Genomic DNA, 20,698 nt, shown 5'->3' on the forward strand with positions numbered 1-20,698 from the left:
AATGAAAAGTTGTTACCAAACTTTGGGCTTTTTCGAAACTTGGCTCCTGGGGTCGATTTAAAATGAGTTAGGATTAGTCCTAACTTAGGACTAAAAGACTATTCTTAACTCTTTGTGAAACCTAAAGGCTCCAACTGTCAGTTTCACCAAACTCTTCCTGACTTAGGCTTAACCTTTGGACGTGAGGCTAGTTACATTTCGTAACCATAGACGTTAGGATGCATTGAACCCATCCTTTAGAACGAACTACTCGTCCTGACTCGAGATAGGATTAATCCCAGGGGTTCATGAAGTTGGCTGCTGGCTTCATTGAAGCACACTGGAAAATACCAACTTCTACACAATTGGTGAAAGAGCCCAAGCAGAAGCTCAAGCCCAAGATTAGGTTTTGAGAAGGCTCCATGGCTGTTTTAGAAATGACTCGTCAAAAGTGTCAAGTTTTATATCCTTCAGGATGATCTCAATAAACCCAGGAGGACTTGATAAAATACTATACGTCTGGCTGCCTTGATCTATTAACATTTCCACTCTGGATCTACCCCTGTAATTAACATTATGTTTTTTAATCATTTTGCTTCTGTTTTAAGGAAAAGATTTTCATCAGTATTTCCAGCCGTCTCAGAATAATAAGATCTTGTTAATTATGCTGTCTTATAAAATTGAAGAAAATTACAATGTTATCAGAAGTCTCTGTGTTGAGTTTCATTACAGAATGATACTTTTGGTTACTTGTGAGAGTATTTGTGTATGTTATGAGATAAATATCAATTAATTGTAAGAAACCATGGGGAGTAAATAAACTTGGTGATTCTTAAATTTGAAGATTGTGCCTGGTTTATTTCGTAGACGGTCTCTTTTATTTTTCTGGTGCCAGACTACTTTTTCCTTCCAGCCACCAGTAAGTTTAGGTCGTATGTGGCCACCGGTGCCACTATGACCGTTAAATCAGGGTTTCTTTACAAAGGAGCTAGGTCCAAACTGAACACATGACGGCTCAGAATACTAGTCATGGCTGTAGCCACTAGTTCGGAGATGGTCACACATTGGGATGAATTACAGTAAAGCATTACAGAATGCAGTTAGAAGCAGTAACAGACGAGCGTTACTGTACATGTATAATTTGAATTTTGGGCCGCAAATCAAAGAGGGCATTTTTTACCCTAAGATGGAGCTGCTGTTTTTGTTTGACAACTTGATAAAATTGAGGTGTATGGGTTAAATACTCCAAACCAATCAAAGTGAGCATGGTGCTTTAATATGTGTAAAACGTACTATTAGCCCCAAAACATTTAATTTTGTAATAAAGTCTCAAGAAGGGCAATAATGTCCGGGTTTTAGAAGACACAAGAGGGCGGCATTTTAATTCGACTCTAGCTACACACTTGGTGGCGCCCTTGTAACTTGCGTTCAGTGCTCTCGTTTTCGTTTGTGTACATTTTCTGTGAATAATGTGGCAGCTTTCACGGGATTATATTCTGTTTTTTCCTTGTGAATTTTAAGAATAGACCTCGGAGGTTCCTTCGGGTGCGTCGTTGTATGTGAAGACACCAACAACTAGAGTTTCTGGTTGTGAAACGACTGAAGGAAGGAGGTTCTTAACTAATCTACTACCGTCATTTGTTGAGGAGAGAGTTGACCGACTCTGCTACACGTACGTACTACATGTACATACAGTCAGCATGGTCAGTGTGATGTGGGAGTGAATTGTGTATCCCATTCTCAATCTATGCAGTCAGTCAGCCGACAGTTTACGAACCGTAAGTATCCCTCCTCCTTCTGTTTTGCATGTCCTGTGGTTTATGACAGATGAGGAGAGTACACAGTTACAGTATGCTGTCAGTGTCCATGTCAGGATTGTAAATAAATATTCGGATAACCCTCCGTATGGCACTATGGCCTGGGTATGGCGCCAAAAGGGATAAATTTGCCCCTCAGATTTCATAAAAAGTCATATGTTTTCGAAATCCAAAACAGCTTTGATTCCCGTTTACCGCAAGACTGTGCAAGTTCCACCTGTGACAGATATAGATGCTCTGCAGTTTACTCACGTCATGGCCATGCACGGTCTGTATTTTGCAGGCTTCATCATGCTGAGAATAAAGTTTCTTGTTGTACTAGTAGTAGGTCACTTATGCTCAAACAATGGAAAAGTTTCCGTATGGCGCCACCACTTTCTCATTCAATATGAAATAATATAGTAAATAGTATCTAATTTACCTCAATGAGATATCCCTTTTTGTAAAAATGAGTGAAAAAGTGGTGGCACCATACGGAAAGTTATCCAAAAACATATATAGCAGAACGTTATTTTGTGACAAACAGCATGCATGCACAAAGTTATCCTGTAATTTTTGCACTGTCAGTATGCGGAGCCTGATGCAATTTATATGCAGAGTGCAATTTAAAAACTGGGAGTAGGTTTAAGCTTTTGGAAAAGTTTCCGTATGGCGCCACCACTTTTTCATTCGATATGAAATAATATAGTATCTAATTTACCACATTGAGATATCCCTTTTTGTAAAAATGAGTGAAAAGGTGGTGGCGCCATACGGAAAGTTATCCAAGCTTTTTATACCACCCTCCAGTTCGAGCATCTATATGGTGGATTAGCGCGTACTGGAAGATAAAGCTTCATACGTAGTGAAGTGTCACATTCACTCACAAAGGATTTTTTCAAAAAGGGAAAGAAAGCTCGAACTCCATATAATTGTTATAACGCCCCTCCCAGGATTATTTCAAAAAGGGAAAGAAAGCAAGATATCTATAGAGCGGCTAAAAACAGTATGCACATGCACATTTCAGGCACAACCATCCCCAGTTTAGCTTAATTTGTTTTGTTGCATACATGGCTCCAAATTCCAATGAAGTTTCGTACGATCATGTCGGGTAAATTTCTCAAGAAGAGTGAAATTTTCATCTCAAAAAATCAGAACCAATGTCCAAAATGAGTTTGTTTGTTGTGCATTAAAACCTCCCTACAATCGGTGCCTTGTTGAAATAAGTTGATACACCATTTGAAACCATTCAAGTGCAGCCCTGATACTTCGGCTTTTAAGGGGCACGGCAGTTTTGCCTTGACTTTTTGTAAAAATTTAGGGCACCAAGGCAATTTTCAAAAATTTGGAAGGGCATCACGGCAATCATAAAAAGTTGCGAAGGGCACGACGGCAGTTTGAAAAAAAACCTCCGAGTTGCCTGTAAAAAATAGTTCTTCCAATTTTTCCATTTTACCCAATGAAAAAAGAAAGCATTCATCTAATCCATCTAATTCAACAAAATAAAGAACAACTACTTACAATACACAATAAATAATGTTTGTTCCTACGTAATCCTACTATTGGTCATGCACGTTGTGTAGTTTTTCGTAGAGACGCTAAAATTCCCACGTAACTGCTCCATTTTGACACGATGTTGACAGAATAAATGCATGCGGTGCGCGACGACTATGCTGTACATGATGGTACATCATATGTACCAAGCATGGGGAAAACCACTATCCCAGCATGCAAAGACACGTCGAGTCTTTTTCTCAAGGCGTTTAACGTTGGTTCGCGTAATTTTACCACTAGAGGGCGTTTAGTCTCACGCTATCGCTCTGTTCCGAAACGCCCTCTAGCGTTCGATGTTTCGAGTATTTTTTTGTCGCACGCAAAGAACAACGACTAACGGGCCTGAAATCTGCTGTTATGCCTCACGTGCGTGAAATTGGGGTCTATTTCGTTGCGTGAAATTTACACAGACATCAGGACTTTTAGGCTTATTTTTGAACTTTGACAACGTTGAATATAATTTGTTTTCGGGAGGAAGGGCACGGCGGCAATGATGAGAAAAGGGCACGGCAATCATTGCCGTGAAAAATTGAGTTTTTGAAGGGCATTGCGGCAATCGGTAGGGGCAACGACGGCAATTGCCGTCGTTGCCGTCGTGAAGTATCAGGGCTGCAAGTGAATGGTTTTGAATGGTTCAGCACACAGTTGATTCCCAAAATGGTTTGAAAGGTGGTGCAGCTGGTACAGAATCCTATGAGGATTTTTGTAAGTGGTGCATCAAGGATCCCACTCTATGACTTTGAATTGAGTGATACCAGGCGGTGTGTGGTTGATCGATCTGCCCCGGCTACGAGGTTACCATACACTACAAAATGTATGTCATAAACACTACCTGAATGGTTTGAGTGGTAGTACAGCTTATCATCAACACTGCTAAAATGGTACTGCCATGTGTGTACAAACAGGATGTAAACATTAGGTTTTGAATGACGTATCTGAGTAGGAGGGTGTTAATGCTTGTATTAAAGCGTACTGTTGGGATTTGCACAGACATCTGCAGATAAAGTGCACGATTTGAGATTGAGCTCCTCCACCTCGGGAACTAGTTTGTCAACTTCCAATACCTTGTTTTTTTTTCATAATCTGTCTACCTTTCAAACTCTGCTTTATTTTTCATGATAACACTTAACAGGACGAGTTACACTTTACATTTAAGTTTAAGTGATAACAGAGAGCTCTGCCAACTCCCCTAATTCCATAGAAAGTTCCATGAAAATGAACCAATCTTTCCATGTTATTATGAACAAATTTGACAATCTCCATGATTACGGAAAGCAGATTCAAGTCCCCATCCCCTCTGATAAATATTTCCTTTAAACCCATTAATATTTTTCAAATTATCAGTTTCTCTTGTGGTTTATTATTTGAATCTTCTCACAAGCCTTATACTTAAGAGAGGCAACACCGCGATTGCCTCTGTGCCCCTTGGTCATTGCCTTGGTGCCCTTGAAATCCCCCAGTTGAAACTTGCAATTTCCTCATAACAATTTCCTCATAGAGTACCCTTTACCAAGGAGAAAATGCCTTAATTCCCTTGCCCTTTCAAAAATGAAACATACATGTACAGGCCTGTTCTTACTTTTACCCTTGAAATGGCCTTGCATTCTATAATCGTACTAATAATTCCATTTTTTTTTTTCAACAGTTATTTCAACTTCTGAAGATTTTGACACAATTAACTATGTCCTTCCCTGCTTCTCACAAAACCGTCTACGTCCTGGACCATGGGCCATTTTTTGCAGAGTCATGTGAACACCCAGTTGAATTTGACGTTGTTGCTCTGAGTAAGACTCGATCTACAGGTTTCATACCCTTGGCGCCATTCTGTAAGTCGTTGTGGACATGTAGCATCGAGTCCGTTCTGGAGTACTGCAGGGTTGTATTTGACATCTTCCCGAAGGGAAAGTTGGTAAGAGCACAAGGGTTTCTAACAGATTTTTATATGCCAAAATAAGGGGTATCTAACAAATATTAATTTTCAAAAAGATTTCTAATAGATGTTTTCTACCAGAGGAAACAATATGAACTTCTTTATAGATGTTAAATTTGCATCTGGGATACGCTGATGTTTGTTAGCACTGTATACTCAGTACTTATATGAACCTCCTTGTTCCATCAACCCGCACAAACTTTCTGAAAGGCTACTTCTTCCCAGACACCATCCGCCTTAACGGGACCACCGAGATTGCCCGGTAGCTAGCTGCAGTTCAGATCCTAAGTTGTAGCAGCGGGTATTGCAATGATATACTTGTTGAATTTGCATTGGGGATGGAGAATATTAAAGTCACCTGGAAGTGGTATTTTTTCAAAATAAAGCTTTTGTCACTAATATATGTGTTTTGATGAGTGGAATGTGAATAAACAGTTAACTAAGGTTAAATTTAAGAGTAGACCCCGACCCGAGAGGGCGCTGTTCGTGACGTCAATCGAGGCAGACTTTGCCTGTAATGCGTAGAGTAAACAGTGTACCAACTCACGACTTGGACGTACATGTATTTTGCACGTGTGTTTACTATACGCATTGCAGGCAAAGTCTGCCTCGATTGACGTCACAAAAGGGGTAGGCGGAGTGAGCCCCTCCAAACAACTTTATATATTTTTTAAACATATAAATCGTGACAAACAATTACTAAAAAAAAATGTTTATTGTTCGTAAGCACATACTCTTATGTTTGAAAGAAAAAAAATTATATTTCCAGGTGACTTTTAATTTTGGTTTTTACCCTTACACCAATAGCTACCGAACAATCTCAGTGGTCTAGTTGGTATGACACTGACTCTAGAAAGGCAAAGGTCATGGGTTTGAATCCCACGCAAATAATATGCCTGCGATTTTTTTCCCCACAGAACTCTGGAAAGTACTTAGAATACAGTGCTAACACTTCCTTTTATCACCATAAGGATGATAAACGTAATACTCAGCATAACATTACATTGTACACGGCATGTTCCGAGCTCCCCGCAGGGCATCTAACTTGCGTTCTTTTGCATGAAATTAATTTGTTGTTTTCCCTGTGCATCCACTACCCGGTTTAGGGGTCAGGTGTACCCGGCTTGTATTTCTGATTTGACCGATTTGCCCAATCCTTCAGTATCCGGCACAAACAAAGAAAGTTGGTTTTCAGACTGTGGTAGTAACTAAAAAATGGTGTCTTGCTTGGTAATGTTTTTATTGGAGACTGAGTATAAACATCGGTGTATTCAAAATTAATAATGTTAGCCCTTAATATTACATTTGACACAGTTCAGTTTCTTAGCATCATTTTGTCACTGTACACAATTCATGTTACTTTGCGATGGTCGGTCAACTCGCTGGAAAATGTTACAAGTAGGAGGGGTTTAAAGACATTTTGTTGTATTTTGATGTTTCAGACAACGGCGCCTTTGAATGGTACTATTTCAGATACTGTACGCCTTATAAATTTTATGTTATTACTGGAGGGCGTTACAAGAGTAGGAGGGTTCAAAGAAGTTTTGTTGTAATTTAATGTTTCAGATCAGTGTTTTGGCGAGTGACACACAGGCAAGGCCTCTCAATACATGGAACCAAGAGGACCAGAATATTTCTCAGGTAAGTCTGTTTGGGATGTGATTATAAGAGCACCAAACTCAAACTCTAGGCCCATTATTATGGCTCTGCTTTTACAGTTTAAAAGCAAGATGCGACGAAAACTATTTTGTGACTTGCTTCACTTATTTCTCTAAAACTACAGCACCTCAGTAAGTAATATTTGAAGGGAAGCTTTCAACTATCATTATCTTTGAACTGTGTAAGTTTAAAGACACTGGACACTATTGGTAATTGTTACAGGCCAGTCTTCTCACTTGGTGTATATCAACATATGCATAAAATAACAAACCAGTGAAAATTTGAGCTTGATTGGTCGTCGGAGTTGCGAGATAACTATGAAAGAAAAAAACACCCTTGTCACAGGAATTTGTGTGCTTTTAGATGCTTGATTTCGAGACCTTCAAATTCTAAACTTGAGGTTTCGAAATCAAGTTTGTGGAAAATTACTTCTTTCTCGAAAATTAAGTCACTTCAGAGGGAGCTGTTTCTCACAATGTTTTATACTATCAACCTCTCCCCATTACTCGTAATCAAGAAAGGTTTTATGATAATAACTATTTTAAGGAATTACCAATAGTGTCCACTGCCTTTAGTTGTCAATTGATGTCTGACAAGTGTAAGAACACAGATTTGCCAAAAAGTATGATTTTTGTAATGAGTTTGCTGTTTGTGAAATTGCTGACGACGTCTTATGATGATGATCTCCCGTAGCTGATGGTGTCCCTAGCAGGTTTACCTCCCCTCCGTGGCCCTAAGAACAACGATGCCAGCATCCTCAACGGTCTATCGTCTGCTGTGGAGGTGATGACTGCAGGAACTGACCTGCAGCTGCAGACTCAAGTGGCGCTGAACGAAGAGGAAGGAGGCGAAAAGGTACTCAACAGAGGTCACATCATCTGTATCACCTCGGTTAAAAGGTAATTGTCCCGGTCGTGTCCTTAAAGGGTCTTGGTAGTTTTTGTATGCCACAAAACACAATGTCCACGATCTACATTAAACTTACACAGTTTTAAAATAAGGGAATAAAAGGGTAGTAACAAGTTCTTAAATGGCGGGTTCAAAACCGGCCCCGTCCTGTAGTAATGAATAATTTGTAATTTTAAAGGCACTGGACACTATTGATAACTACTCAAAATAATTGTTCGCACAAAAACTTACTTGGTAACGAGCAATGGAGAGCTGTTGATAGTATACATCGTGAGAAAGGGCCCCCTCTGAAGTAACAGTTTTTGAGAAAAAAGGAGTAATTTTTCACTTAAATATTTGAATGGAATTTGAGACCTCAGCTGAGGTCCCGAAATCAAGCATCTGAAAGCACACAACTTTATGAAACAAGGGTGTTTTTTCTTCCATTATTCTCTCGAAATTTCGACGTCCAATTGAGTTTAAATTTTCTCAGGTTTGTTATTTTATGCGTATGTTGAGATACACCAACATGACCAAGTGAGAAGAGTGGTCTTTGACAATAACCAAAGGTGTCCAGTGCCTTTGAGATGTGTTGTTTTCATGAAAATGGTGACAATATGAGCACGGAGCACAGCTAGAGATAAACAAATTGATTTTTCGGGAAGTGTTGGTGCCATGACCAGGCGGAAAAGGGGAGCAAGGGAACCAATCACTTGTAAGCTACTCCACATTCTGCTTTGGTTGGTAACCTACTGCTGTATCCATGTATGTTTTGCATTTGTTCTTTACAGTGAATCTCACGGTGATATGTTGATAGAGTGTGTTCGGGATACTATTGCACAACAGAATAAATTGCTGCTGTCAGGAGATAATGAAAAGTAAGTTTATAGACCTTATGAACATGACATAATTTCAGTAGGGCGCCCTCAAGGAGGTTGTTCATTTGCCAATCCTGTGTGCGCTGCCCATACAAATCTGTGCGTTTCGATTGTTTCATCACCGTTTTACCTCAAGGTGCTGTAGTTCAATATACATTTACAGATAGTCAAACCAGGTACACAGGGGGACGAATTCGCTTTGTTTACGATTTTGGGGCCGCATCCTTTTTTTTACTATTTACTATTTTTCGATTTTTGTATACAAAAAAAATCCATCTTTTCAAAAGGACTGGCCTAGGAGCTTTTCCCGAATCTAACTTGTTGCTCTCGAACACTTGTAACCATCTGTTTCATAAAACAATATTAGTGAATGCCTACCAGCAAATCTTTTTAGTGTTATCCGACCCTGTTAGTGTTAGTGTTAACACAGGTCCTCATGCAGCTAATAGGTATAAATAAGTTTGCGGTTGATTCAAACTGAAGAATTGGTGGCCTGTTTGATTTGAAATACTTAGCAGCCATCTTGAAAAAAAAAATGTAAATAGTAAATAGAAAGGCCCTCATCCTCTTCTTTTTTGAAAAATCCAACTGGTATTTTTTGTTATTTGGCCTAAGTACTATTTGTTAACTCTATGAACTGTTTTCATCCTCCCGCAGCCTCATACCTATCACCAACTGTCAACTGACTCTCATAAACGTCCTCCCCACGAATAAAGAAGGAGCAGTCAAGGACAGACCCCCCACAGTGCTATCATCGCACCTCACTGCTGAGATACACTCTGCCAAAGCTGGACGGCACCTCGCTAATAAACTCTCCCAGCTGGTACAGAAACACTACGACTTGGCTATTACCACAGTAACCGGCATTCCAATGAAGGTAAAGTTGTCACATAAAATGCTGGGGGCCATTGCCGCCTACTCTTGGGTTTGAAACACACTTAGCCCTTTTACAGTCCATACAGATGTAGGCTTGGGTATCATCCATCAGAAGCCTGGTTTGTAAAGCAGAAAGCACTACACCTCCCCAACTTTTATAAAGTAATCATGGTTTATTGTCTTGCTTAAGGATACAAGTGTCACAACAGGGAGTCGATTGCACTCAAACTCTGCTAATCAAACGCCAGAGCTTGAGTTTGGTGCTTTTAACCGCTAGGCCATGACACTCCACATGTCCTTGCCTATCTCAATTGGGTACTCTTTGTAGGACACAAAACACAATGTCCAAAGATTTGCACGGTCTAATGATGATAGTAGAAAACATCCATTGAAATATTTCTGTCTGAAATGTCATATTTGATGAGAAGCAAATAAAACCAATTTCCCGTTTTTGAGTTTATCGCTCAGAGAGCATTTTATGCATTTTATTTTTAACTGATGCCTTTTTTTTTCTTGTGACCAATCGTTCTCAAACTTCTACAGGTTTGTCGGTTCATGGATATGGTGGATTACATAAAGTGCTTACAATGCCAGCAACTGTTTTGTTAGCAAAAACCAATCCTGTAATGTTCCTTTAACTTTGCTTTTCTGCCAGTCCTTGGCTTCACAACCACATAAAACAGATGAGATAAAATAAAATGATAGCTGTGTGTTATTATTATTTCTAAAAATTCTGATTCCAGGAGGAGCAAAATGCTATGAGTTCGGCCAATTATGACGTGGAGCTACTCCACCTTAAGGAAGCGCATTTTGACTTACGCAAACTGGAATCCGTCATGACCAATCAGCCGGAGCCAGAGCCTTCAAACACCATGGTGATCTCAACCAAAGGGCCTGTTGCCACAGTAACAAAGTCACCAGAGAGTAACAATATCTTGTTGAAGTGGTGTCAACCGCGCTCCAGCTCAGTAGGTGAGGCTTTTTTTCCTGAGTTTCATTTTTATTTGTTTTATTTCATGTGTTGTGGCCGAGCAATTAGCCGTTCTAGACAGGCGCTCCAGAGGCGTCTTGGACAAATTTCTGAATTATATTAAAGTCTATAACAGTAAGGAGTGACTGGACGTGCTAAAAGTGGAAGGATCAATTGTTGCAGTCGTTCAGATCGACTAGAGTCGCTCCTCATTGCTTCTGGTGCACCTGTCTGAAACGAGTGTAAGTGTACTGCACTCTCAAGCTGGGGCATTTCCAATAAATAACACCCTGTTCCGTTGGCTGTCCCCCACAGCCATGATCACTGACACCCGGATGTGAACTTCGACATGCTTGTACTGGTAATGTTCATGCTGTGGTATACAGAACTCAGAAGTTGCACACCTTTGCTTGCGTTGATCTTTCGTACTATCTTTCGGTTCCTTGATTTTTAAATTCTACACTAAACGAGGGCGACCTTCTTAGCACCCCTTCTTCTTGAATACGCAAATCACGTTGATTCTTTGTTTGATTTTTCTGTGTTCCAGAATTGCTTCATTGCGGAGGAGCTTACAGAGTTTCACCTGTTGGGGTATGTTCAATTTGGTTTTGTTTTGAACAGAAGAACAAAGAGGTTTTCTTCTCATGTGAAAGAGAGAGAAGAAAAACCTGTTCTTAGTAAATAGATTTTGTTACAGTTTACTGGAAATTTTCTGTGGTTAAGATTTTGGGTTAAATTATTTGAGCAATGTGCTGTAGATAAACTCCTTTTGGTATTTTCCTTGTGTTAAACTTCACTGATATTTCCTTCTGAATCTCTATGGATAAACTTGGGTATAATTTTTTTTAAAATAACTTCCTGTGGTATTCCGAGGTTTTCCAACTTCCTTGGGTGATGTCCCTTTGATATTTCACTTGTTAAATTCCTTTTTCTCCAGAAGACGATCAGAGCATACTGATTAAAATTCGAGTTGAAACCATTGGTTCTTTTCAGAACCACCCAAACTCATTAAGAGATAGTCATTACATGGTGTTACTGCAAACCTTTCCATATCGTATTTCCACCATGCAAAGTTTCAAATCCTACCTTAAATGTTTCGGTGGTAAATCCCTAGATAACTTTCTTTGATACTTTAATACTTTCCATGGTAGCTTCCTTTTGGTTACTTCCCTGTGTATATTTGTTTGAGAGCTTCCCTTTGTAACTTCTTTGCAAATTTCCCTGCATAACTTCCCTGCTTAACTTCCCCTCATAACTTCAACAGTGTGTGCTTGGGCAAGGAGTATTTGTGAAAAATCTATAATGCCTGTACATAATGGCTATAATGCCTTTTACAATAGGTCAACAGCCGGCAGTCTATCTGCTTGACAAACTTCCTGGTCTAGCTAGCGATCAAGTTTGATCGCTAGCTAGACTAGCATGCACTTCATTCAACAGTTAGCGCGTGTGCCATGGGTATTTGCAAAAAAGGTCTACATCTAAAATGCCTGTACATAATGCTTTAGGTTAACAGCCGACACTCTGTCTGCCTGACCAACTTCCTCCTGAACGGACGTCAGGTGATGTTAGAGCAACCCCGTAAGGTTGGCAGCAAGGTCATCTCCCACATGTTGGCCAGCCACGGAGGGGAGATCTTCCTCCACTGCTTAGCGACCTCTAGGTCCAGCCTCGAAGACCCACCGTCCATCAGCGAGGGGTGCGGCGGCCGGGTGACGGATTATCGGATTACAGATTTCGGGGAGTTTATGAGGGAGAATCGGTTGGCGCCGTGCCAACCAACACCAGAAACGGAAGAAGAAGCTCCGATTGAAAGAGGTCAGTATGAAAACTTCTTAATAATAATAATAATAATAATCCCTCAGCGATCCCCGGACCATTCTATTTTCCCTGCTCCGGGGATATTGCTTTGCTCATTTCTCAAAAACTACAGCACCTCAGCAAGTAATATTTTAAGGGAAGCCATGTACTATCATTATCTTCAAACTGTGTAAGCTTTATGTAAATCTGTGGACAAAGTGTTTTGTGTCACAAAAAGTACCCAAATCCTTTAATCATTGCTTTTGGGATTGACTTTTGCCCACAGCCAAGTCCCAGCTGGAGCGGATGACGAGACTTTGGCCAATGGTGATCAGTAACACTATCATCTTTAACATGCCATCGGTAAGCAACACATTGAAGGAAGCTCTCTATATTTTTACCAAAATTAAAATGTAAATAGTAATAGATGTTAAATTTGCATTGGGGGATAAAGAATATTTATTTTGGTTTTACCCATCTACACATCGTTGTATATGGGTAAAACCAAAAAAAGATATTCTTCATCCCCCAATGTAAATTTAACATTTTTTTTAATTGTAGCAGTACTCGCTGCTTAAACATTGGGTTCGAACTGCCCCCTAGCTTACGGGCAATCTAGTTGGTAAGACACTGGTCTAGAATGGCAAAGGGTGGGTTTGAATTCCACCTGAGTAATTTGTCTGTGAATTTAATTACAGAACTCGGGAGAAAGTACTGAGTATACTGTGCTAACACACATCAGTGTGTATGGGTAAAATGAAACTGAATTTTAAAATTAGTAGATAAAGGGAATATATACCTTTGATATTTGGAACCCACTTTTTGTTGCAATCCTATATAGTAGTTGATACGTATACCATAAATAGCCTATGAAAATTCCATTTTGTTTGTTTGAAATTGCGGATCAATGAACCGATCCGGCCTATCAATCAAACTGTGCGCGTTCACCCATTTGACCAATCACAGCAATGATTGTGGTCGGACAAACTCGGTCATGCGTATATTTGGCACGCGCGGCAGAATCGTGCAGAATGTCATTGGGAGTGTTCGTACACGTGTCTTGCTCACGTGCGCGGTGGGTTGAGCTTAGTGGAAAGCCGGAACGGTCCATAACTAGACGACAGTACTTATTCAAGTCATTGTGAAGTTTGTGATTAGCTTGGTAGGATTCTAACCTAACCCTATGATTGCAAGTCCTGCATTCGAACCACTTGACCACAAGTAAAGGGGATAGCATTTGTGAGACATTGCTGAAAATCTTGAGCAGTTATGTCCACACAGGAAGAATAATCTGCAATGGGAATACACAATCTGAGAACTGTTACTCCAGTGACGCCTCTCAGATTAAATTTTGGGTGCATAAAAATTTAAATCTTTTTACGTAACCACATAATACTTAAATATAGGATTTGAGGCAATGCATGGTGAGGTATCAATATATATTTGGTTTGCGGTAACACCATGTTTGTATCTACTTGCCAGATAGAGTTTGTTCTTAGAGAACTGTAACAACAAACATAATACTTCAAAGTGAAAAATGTTTCTTAAATTGTTGTCACATCATGTAACACCAATAGCTCCCTCTTGTACATAGTTACTTCCTGGTTATTTATTTATTATTTTCTTTAAAGCCATTGGACACTTTCGGAAAAAAAAAAAAAAAAAGTTAACAGATTTACAAATAACTTATAGGGTTTATAGAAGGTAGTGGTGAAAGACTTCTCTTGAAATATTATTCCATGAAATGCTTTAATTTTTGAGAAAACAGTAAAACAATATCAATTCTCGACAGCGAGAACTACGGATTTATTTTAAACACATGTCATGGCATGGCGAAACGTGCGGATACAAGGGTGGGTTTTCCCGTTATTTACTCCCGACTCCGATGACCGATTGAGCCTAAATTTTCAGGTTTGTTATTTGATATATAAGTTGTGATACACGAAGTGTGGGCCTTGGACAATACTGTTTACCGAAAGGGTCCAATGGCTTTAACAACATATAAATTTGGTATGCTCATATTTTATGTGCTTTTGATTTTGTTACCTTTCTATGTACTGTTAAATTCTCAACTATTTTCCAAAATGAGTATGGAATAAACGTCACATTGAATTGAAGTAATGGTTGCATCTTTCCTATATTTACTAGCATTTAGATCCCTTGCCTACCCTCATCACTAAATCGGTCTTGACAGACGATGAGGTATTAGAGTGTAAGAAAGCTGTCTATCACGTGGTTGGCATGGAAACCAGGAATGAACCACTTCCAGTGCCTACTATGGGGTCAAGGGGCAAAGGTCCGAAGAGGTGAGTCAGTTTTGGCTTCTTCAAGAATATTAGTATCAATGATAAAAACCAGTTCTAATATAGCGCTTTTTACACCCGAAAGGTGTCTCAAAGCGCTCCCCACAGTGTTACTCCTGGTCACTGTGCCATTAATTCATTCCTTTAAAACCATCTCAGCTCCCTGGGGACCGCTACTAGGCTCAATCAATCACAAGAACCATCTCTTCCCTCACAGGTACCAATTTACCCTTGGGTGGAGAGAAGCAATTGTAACAAAGTGCCTTGCTCAGGGACACAAGTGTCACTAAGGGCTTGAGTTTTACACTTAACCGCAGGCTTGAGGCCAGGTAGTTTTAGTGTCGGGCCAGTAATGGTGGCATGGTTGGCGTGTGCGTTAAGCGCTCGCCTCTCACCAAGGTGACCCCGGTTTGATTCACGGACGGGGCCATATGTGAGTTGAGTTGTGCGTTGGTTCTCTGCTGTGCCACGAGGGTTTTCCAGAACATCCGGTTTTCCTCCCTCGGGAAAAATCAAACACTTTCGATCTTGGCTGTGCTCCGTGGTCATAATGGGTTGATGTGGCTGGCAGCCAAAGGTGCCTTGCATGCCTGCTTCTCGAACACGTTGTAGCCGCGTCCTTCGCAATTCAGCTCTTAGCTGCGAGTAAGGATGATTAGCCCCCCCAAATTATTATAATTAATTATTATAAACTAATGAATGAACAAGTAAGACGGTCTTGTTGTATAATTTCAGTTAAATAAGAATACCATCTGTGCAATATCATGTTGAAGATGCCTTGAACATCTGTTTAGATTGATTTGGCGCATGCAAAACAAATACCTAGTGTTATTTATTATTCATACACTGTAAATACCCCAGACAGTTTCGCCATTCCTATTGGTGGAGAGCTCGTCACGTTGGGTTTGTTTAAACGGTTGATAAAAACCAGTGTCGGGCACGCCAATTTTATTACGCGGAACACAATTCATAGCTTAATAGTAACAGCGCGTAATCTATTTCTAAACACACGTACACACATAAATAAAAGAAAGGTTGATGTTTAAAAAAAATATATTTGTCTACAGAGAGGAGCAGTACAGACAGATGTGGTCTGAGCTAGAGACGCTTGTCCGAGCGCACAGTGCCACGTCACCAGCCCACGAGAAAGTCTTACAGTGCATTCTGGATTGCCGTAAACCACCCGGTGACGAAGCTGGAAAGACCTCAACAAAGAGGGCAGCAGAGCGGGTTACTGTCAAGGTGGAAAAGAGCGACCCTGACGCTATGGAAACGCAACCTTTGTGGCCGGAAAACGATAGGTAGTTGGAGAAACGTTTTTTTTATTTATTTCAACGGTTGTAGACAGTTGTAGTTCTTAGCATTTTTGCAGGCATGATATTCTTCCTACTCAAGTCTGATTTCATATTTCTTTTTGCCGTTAGAAAAACCAACAAGATCTATTGACCTTTATCATGCTGTCTCCATCTTGGTCATGTTCCTTGTATCAAATAACACTAATGAATGCTAATATAATCATTTTGAAAACAGGAACCAGACTATTTTGTTCTATCTGCCTCTGTTTGATTACATTGATATCAATGGGAAAAATTCAAGATGGCTGCACCATGATAAAGGTCTATTGAAGCCTATTCCATATGTACATGTGGGTCAACTCTCGTACTCTTAAGGAACAAATATCCTGCCTGCAGGAAGGCTGTGCTTCACGTTTCACATGTTACTCTATGTAAGAATGACTGTTGGGGATCATGATGGCTTTACCTGCCCTGCATTTTACCACCTTAAGCCAAATGCAAATTCTATGCCAATTTAAACATCACAAATTCGCAGTGAACAATTCAGACAACTTCGTCAAGTTCGTTTTACACAAAGCATTCGTAGTAACTATGAACCAGGCTTTTGACCCCAGTTATGATCTCACTCCTTGAAAGTTGTGCAAGCATACAGGTCTTCCGGTTAAAGGAAAGGCAGTGGACACTCTTGGTAATTACTCAAAATAATTGGTAGCATAAAAACTTACTTGTTTACGAGCAATGGAGAGCTGTTGATAGTATAAAAACATCGTGAGAAACATCGTGAGAAACATCGTGCTCCCTCTGAAGTAACATAGTTTTTGAAAAAAGAAGTAATTTCTCACTAAAATATTTGAATTGAATTTGAGACCTCAGCTGTGGTCTCGAATCCAAGGCATCTGAAAGCACACATCTTGTGCCACAAGTGTGTTTTTTCTTCCATTATTCTCACACAACTTTGACAACCAGTTGAGTTGAAATTTTCACAGGTTTGTTATTTTATGCGTATGTTGAGATACACCAAGTGAGAAGACTGGTCTTTGACAATTACCAAACGTGTCCAGTACCTTTAAAGTAGTTACTGATGGGTTCGTCGCACAGTGGTCGGTGCCGGAAAACCCGCCCGGCACTACTACCACTGGAATAATTTCCTCTGTTTCCAACCACCGCGCATTTTCCAAATTTTTAAATTACACTTGCAATCTCCTTTTGAAACAAAATGTAAAATTGGGTATTTACCAGCAAAAATGGTATCCGAAGCCATTCATTTTGAGTACTTCTTTGATTTGAGTCTATTTATATGATCTACGATGTAATTGATTCGTCTCGCAATGGTTTCCGGGGAAACATTTTTCCAACAATAAAGAAATCCTGGGCAGAGTCCTAAGATGTAACATCTTGTGGAATCACCTTGCTTCATCTCTACACAAAGAGTTCGACGTTTGAGTCTTGAATTTTTTAGGAATATCATTTTTAATACAACCTCACCCCTGAAAGCTAGTTCACGACATGTTCTATGACACAAATCGTCTGATTTTACAGGAGTGGCGGTCCAGACATCAAAACAGAGATGCACAAAGAGAACATCCGAGGCGTCTTAGATCAACCTCCTATCAAGAAACAGAAGATGTATATTGGAGATCTCATCGGGAAACCAAAAGGTCAGTGAACTCAAGAATTATATTTGCATGTGTTTAAAGGAACACTACAGAAATGTTTTTGCTAACAAAACAGTTTCTGGTAGTGTAAGTACTTCATGTAGTCCACCATATACATAAACTGACAAACCTGTAGAAGTTTGAGACCGATCGGCCATCTGGGTCACGAGAACATAGTGAAAAAATTATTACACATTTTGCATGACATCGATTCAAAATAAAAATGAATTAACTGCTCACTGAGTCTCTGGTTCATACTTGCTGCAAATGCGAATGAAAAGGCGTTACAAATTTGGACGTCACAAATTCGCAATGAATAATTCTCAACCGTTGACTTGTGCTCAACTCCTGCGAAACATTCGCTGCGGCAGCAGCACTGTGATGTCAAAATTTGCTTTGCATTTGCAGGAAGTATGACACGGGCTTTAGACGTGGACACCTGAGGACATGGACCTGTGTTTTGTTTCTATTTTAAGCTAAGCCGTTTTTTTGTTGTTCAATCAATCTTTATTCAGCAAAATTAAAACACGCACGTACACAAAAACTCAGGTCATGTATGCGGTGTGGGGCGGACAAAACATAAATACACTCAAGACATAACACCGAAGGATAAAGCAAATGAGCAACAAATACATCTTTCAGTTTAAGAATTTTTTTTCATGAATGTTTGGTTATGAATTCAGAGGTTTTTTTCAACGCTAGACGTTTGGTTGGTTGGCACAGGGCTGTTATTAATATTTTTACTGAGCATGGATTTAATTGTTCTTTTTAATTTGTTTTTATTGATCCAGCCGGGCCACAGTCGTTGCTATCGCTATGGAGCGGTCGAATCAACACCATTCATTCTAAGCGGCACTCGGAGTTCGCTGGGAGGTCAGAATCATCAGGCAAGGTCGCTGCTCTCTACCCCAACCTCATGAAAGAAGAAAAAGAGAGGTGAGTTCTTGAAGCTTTTATTTTTATTGGTTGATTAAAAAACATTCAAACTTGGCAGCCAGAGGCTGAATTGCGTTTAAAATTACAGAGCATAAGAAAATATATGTACTATTGCAGAAAAACAGAAAAATTTACAGAAAAAACATTAAGGGCAGACACTATTGGTAATTACTCAAAGTAATTATCAGCATAAAACCTCACTTGGTAGGGAGTAATGGGCAGAGGTTGATGGTATAAAACATTGTGAGAAACGGCTCCCTCTGAAGTGACGTAGTTTTCGAGAAAGAAGTAAGTTTCAACGAAATTGATTTCGAGACCTCAGATTTCAAAATCAAGCATCTGAAAGCACACAACTTCGTGTGACAAGGGTGTTTTTTCTTTAATTATTATCTCAAAAAAATAGTTAATGGCCTGACGTTTCGACCCTAGCAGAGTCTCTAAGGCTCTAATTATTATCTCGCAACTCCGACGACCAATTGAGCTCAAATTTCACAGGTTTGTTATTTTATGCATATGTTGAGACACACTAAGTGAGAAGACTGGTCTTTGACAATTACCAATAGTGTCCTGTGTCTGTAAGAAAGACTAAAATACAAAAATACTGTCCACTGGGAAGGAATAACATACCTCTTGCTGCATAAACTCTGATAAGTGCTTCCTAAAATTTAGTATTTTTTAGAACCGTTCACACCAGGACAGTAAGGCCGTGTCCGAAACAGCGGCTTTGGCTACAGCTGCGGCTAGATCACTGGCAGATACGTGCGATCTAGCCGTATCTGTAGCCGAAGTCGCTGTTCCGGACGAGGCCTAAACCATTTGCGAGTAAGGTTTGAATAATGTCTGGTACAATGACTTTCACTTACTAAGGCATAAGTTACCGGTTGAATTTGAATTCCTCAGACTTTACAGACAGTTGTTCTGTGAAATGGTTCGGGGCTTGGCGTAATCAAGGAATTACCTGCTTCAGTAAGCGGCGATTCTTTGCTTATGGTGAGCAGAGCCATGAAATTGGGTCCTGTCTTGTTGTAATTGAATCAGTGAAATGTGCACAGGCCTTGGGTGTTTAAAAAAAAAAAAATGTATCGACCGAGATCGTGTAGCTTCCAAGCTCGTCTTACAGACAGTCGACTTTGTCGTTAATGATTTCAGTACAAATGGAGAAGTGAAGAAGGAGAGGACATCATGACACGGGACATCCTCGAAGACTGAACCCTGAAGACTGGTTTTTATTTAACGTGAAGGGACTATGCAGGGAGAGACTTAACTCAACATGTCCAACTTGACAGATTTAGGGTATTGTTTTATTTTATACTTCTGGTTATGAAACGAAGGATGCCTCATAAGTAAACTTAAAACTCTCAAGTCTGCAAGCCTGAGGAAACAAGAGTGCTTGCTTTGTGTACCAGAAGCACCAGGGGCCAATTTCCTTGAGCTGCTTAAGCACAAATTGTGCTTAAGCACGAAAATAGCATGCTTATTTCACACTACCCTGAACATCTGAGGTCAAACTTCGAGGCTCGTGAATAACGCCAGAGGCTGGCCTCCAGCTGTCGTGTATCTTCAACTTTCACCTACATTCACTTCACATACAGATGGGCAGTCAAATTTTACACCAACATTACATGCAAGTACATTACATGCAAGTACATGCACATGCATGTACGTTATTGTATTTTGTATCCATAATACACACGTGGACACAGCATGCAGACGACCAAAAGTAAGCTTTCCATATCTTTGTTTTGATTGGTCCGAGGTGATTGCACCAACATCACCCTAACCAATCAAAACACAGCTATGAAAAGCTCATGTCACTGCCTGTTAACTGGCCAAAATGTCATGCCATTTACATTGCTTGTGACTGGCATTTAGCTGTTGTTTACTTAGCATAACAATTGAGTGGAGTCTTGGCTGGTAATGTAATTTTACTAAGCAAGGATTTGAAAATGTCCAGCTTTCCTATAGAACTTTATCACGGTGTGGTCATCTTGATTTTACTCCATTCCAGCTCATTGTAACCAAACTGAGGCTGGGCGGAATAATAGTCTGGTGCCATGCGCCATGAATGTTAGCATTCATTACTGCTATTGGAAACAGGGAACATGACCAAGATGGTGACAGCGTGGTAAAGGTCTATTGATTGCCCTTGAAAACTGCAAGATACAGCTAAATGTTTTGTTGG

At 40.0% G+C, this 20,698-nt stretch overlaps 1 protein-coding gene across 2 annotated transcripts; it reads left to right on the top strand.

The window, feature by feature from the left end:
- Positions 1-1,426: 1,426 nt before the first annotated feature.
- On the top strand, positions 1,427-20,298 carry LOC117307341 (integrator complex subunit 13-like). 2 transcript variants are annotated; one of them, XM_033792064.1, is made up of 15 exons: positions 1,427-1,757; positions 4,975-5,238; positions 6,826-6,900; positions 7,612-7,817; positions 8,598-8,684; positions 9,342-9,561; positions 10,304-10,532; positions 11,078-11,121; positions 12,036-12,345; positions 12,614-12,690; positions 14,476-14,633; positions 15,698-15,931; positions 17,465-17,583; positions 18,372-18,516; positions 19,666-20,298. In XM_033792064.1, the coding sequence occupies exons 2-15, from the start codon at positions 5,011-5,013 to the stop codon at positions 19,700-19,702; spliced, it is 2,169 nt and encodes a 722-aa protein (XP_033647955.1). In that variant the 5' UTR covers positions 1,427-1,757; positions 4,975-5,010; the 3' UTR covers positions 19,703-20,298. The 2 variants fall into 2 exon arrangements, with proteins under 2 accessions (XP_033647955.1, XP_033647956.1); XM_033792065.1 differs by lacking the exon at positions 1,427-1,757 and having other exon boundaries at positions 5,148-5,155.
- The last annotated feature ends 400 nt before the right edge of the window (positions 20,299-20,698 follow it).

Source organism: Asterias rubens, chromosome 2, assembly GCF_902459465.1.
Source record: "Asterias rubens chromosome 2, eAstRub1.3, whole genome shotgun sequence".
Taxonomy (NCBI): domain Eukaryota; kingdom Metazoa; phylum Echinodermata; class Asteroidea; order Forcipulatida; family Asteriidae; genus Asterias; species Asterias rubens.

Coding starts and splice junctions, on each gene's coding strand:
- LOC117307341 (XM_033792064.1), top strand. CDS start 5,011: ATGTCCTTCCCTGCTTCTCACAAAACCGTCTACGTCCTGGACCATGGG. Junction 5,239..6,825: donor TCTTCCCGAAGGGAAAGTTG/GTAAGAGCACAA, acceptor TTAATGTTTCAG/ATCAGTGTTTTGGCGAGTGA. Junction 18,517..19,665: donor ATGAAAGAAGAAAAAGAGAG/GTGAGTTCTTGA, acceptor TAATGATTTCAG/TACAAATGGAGAAGTGAAGA.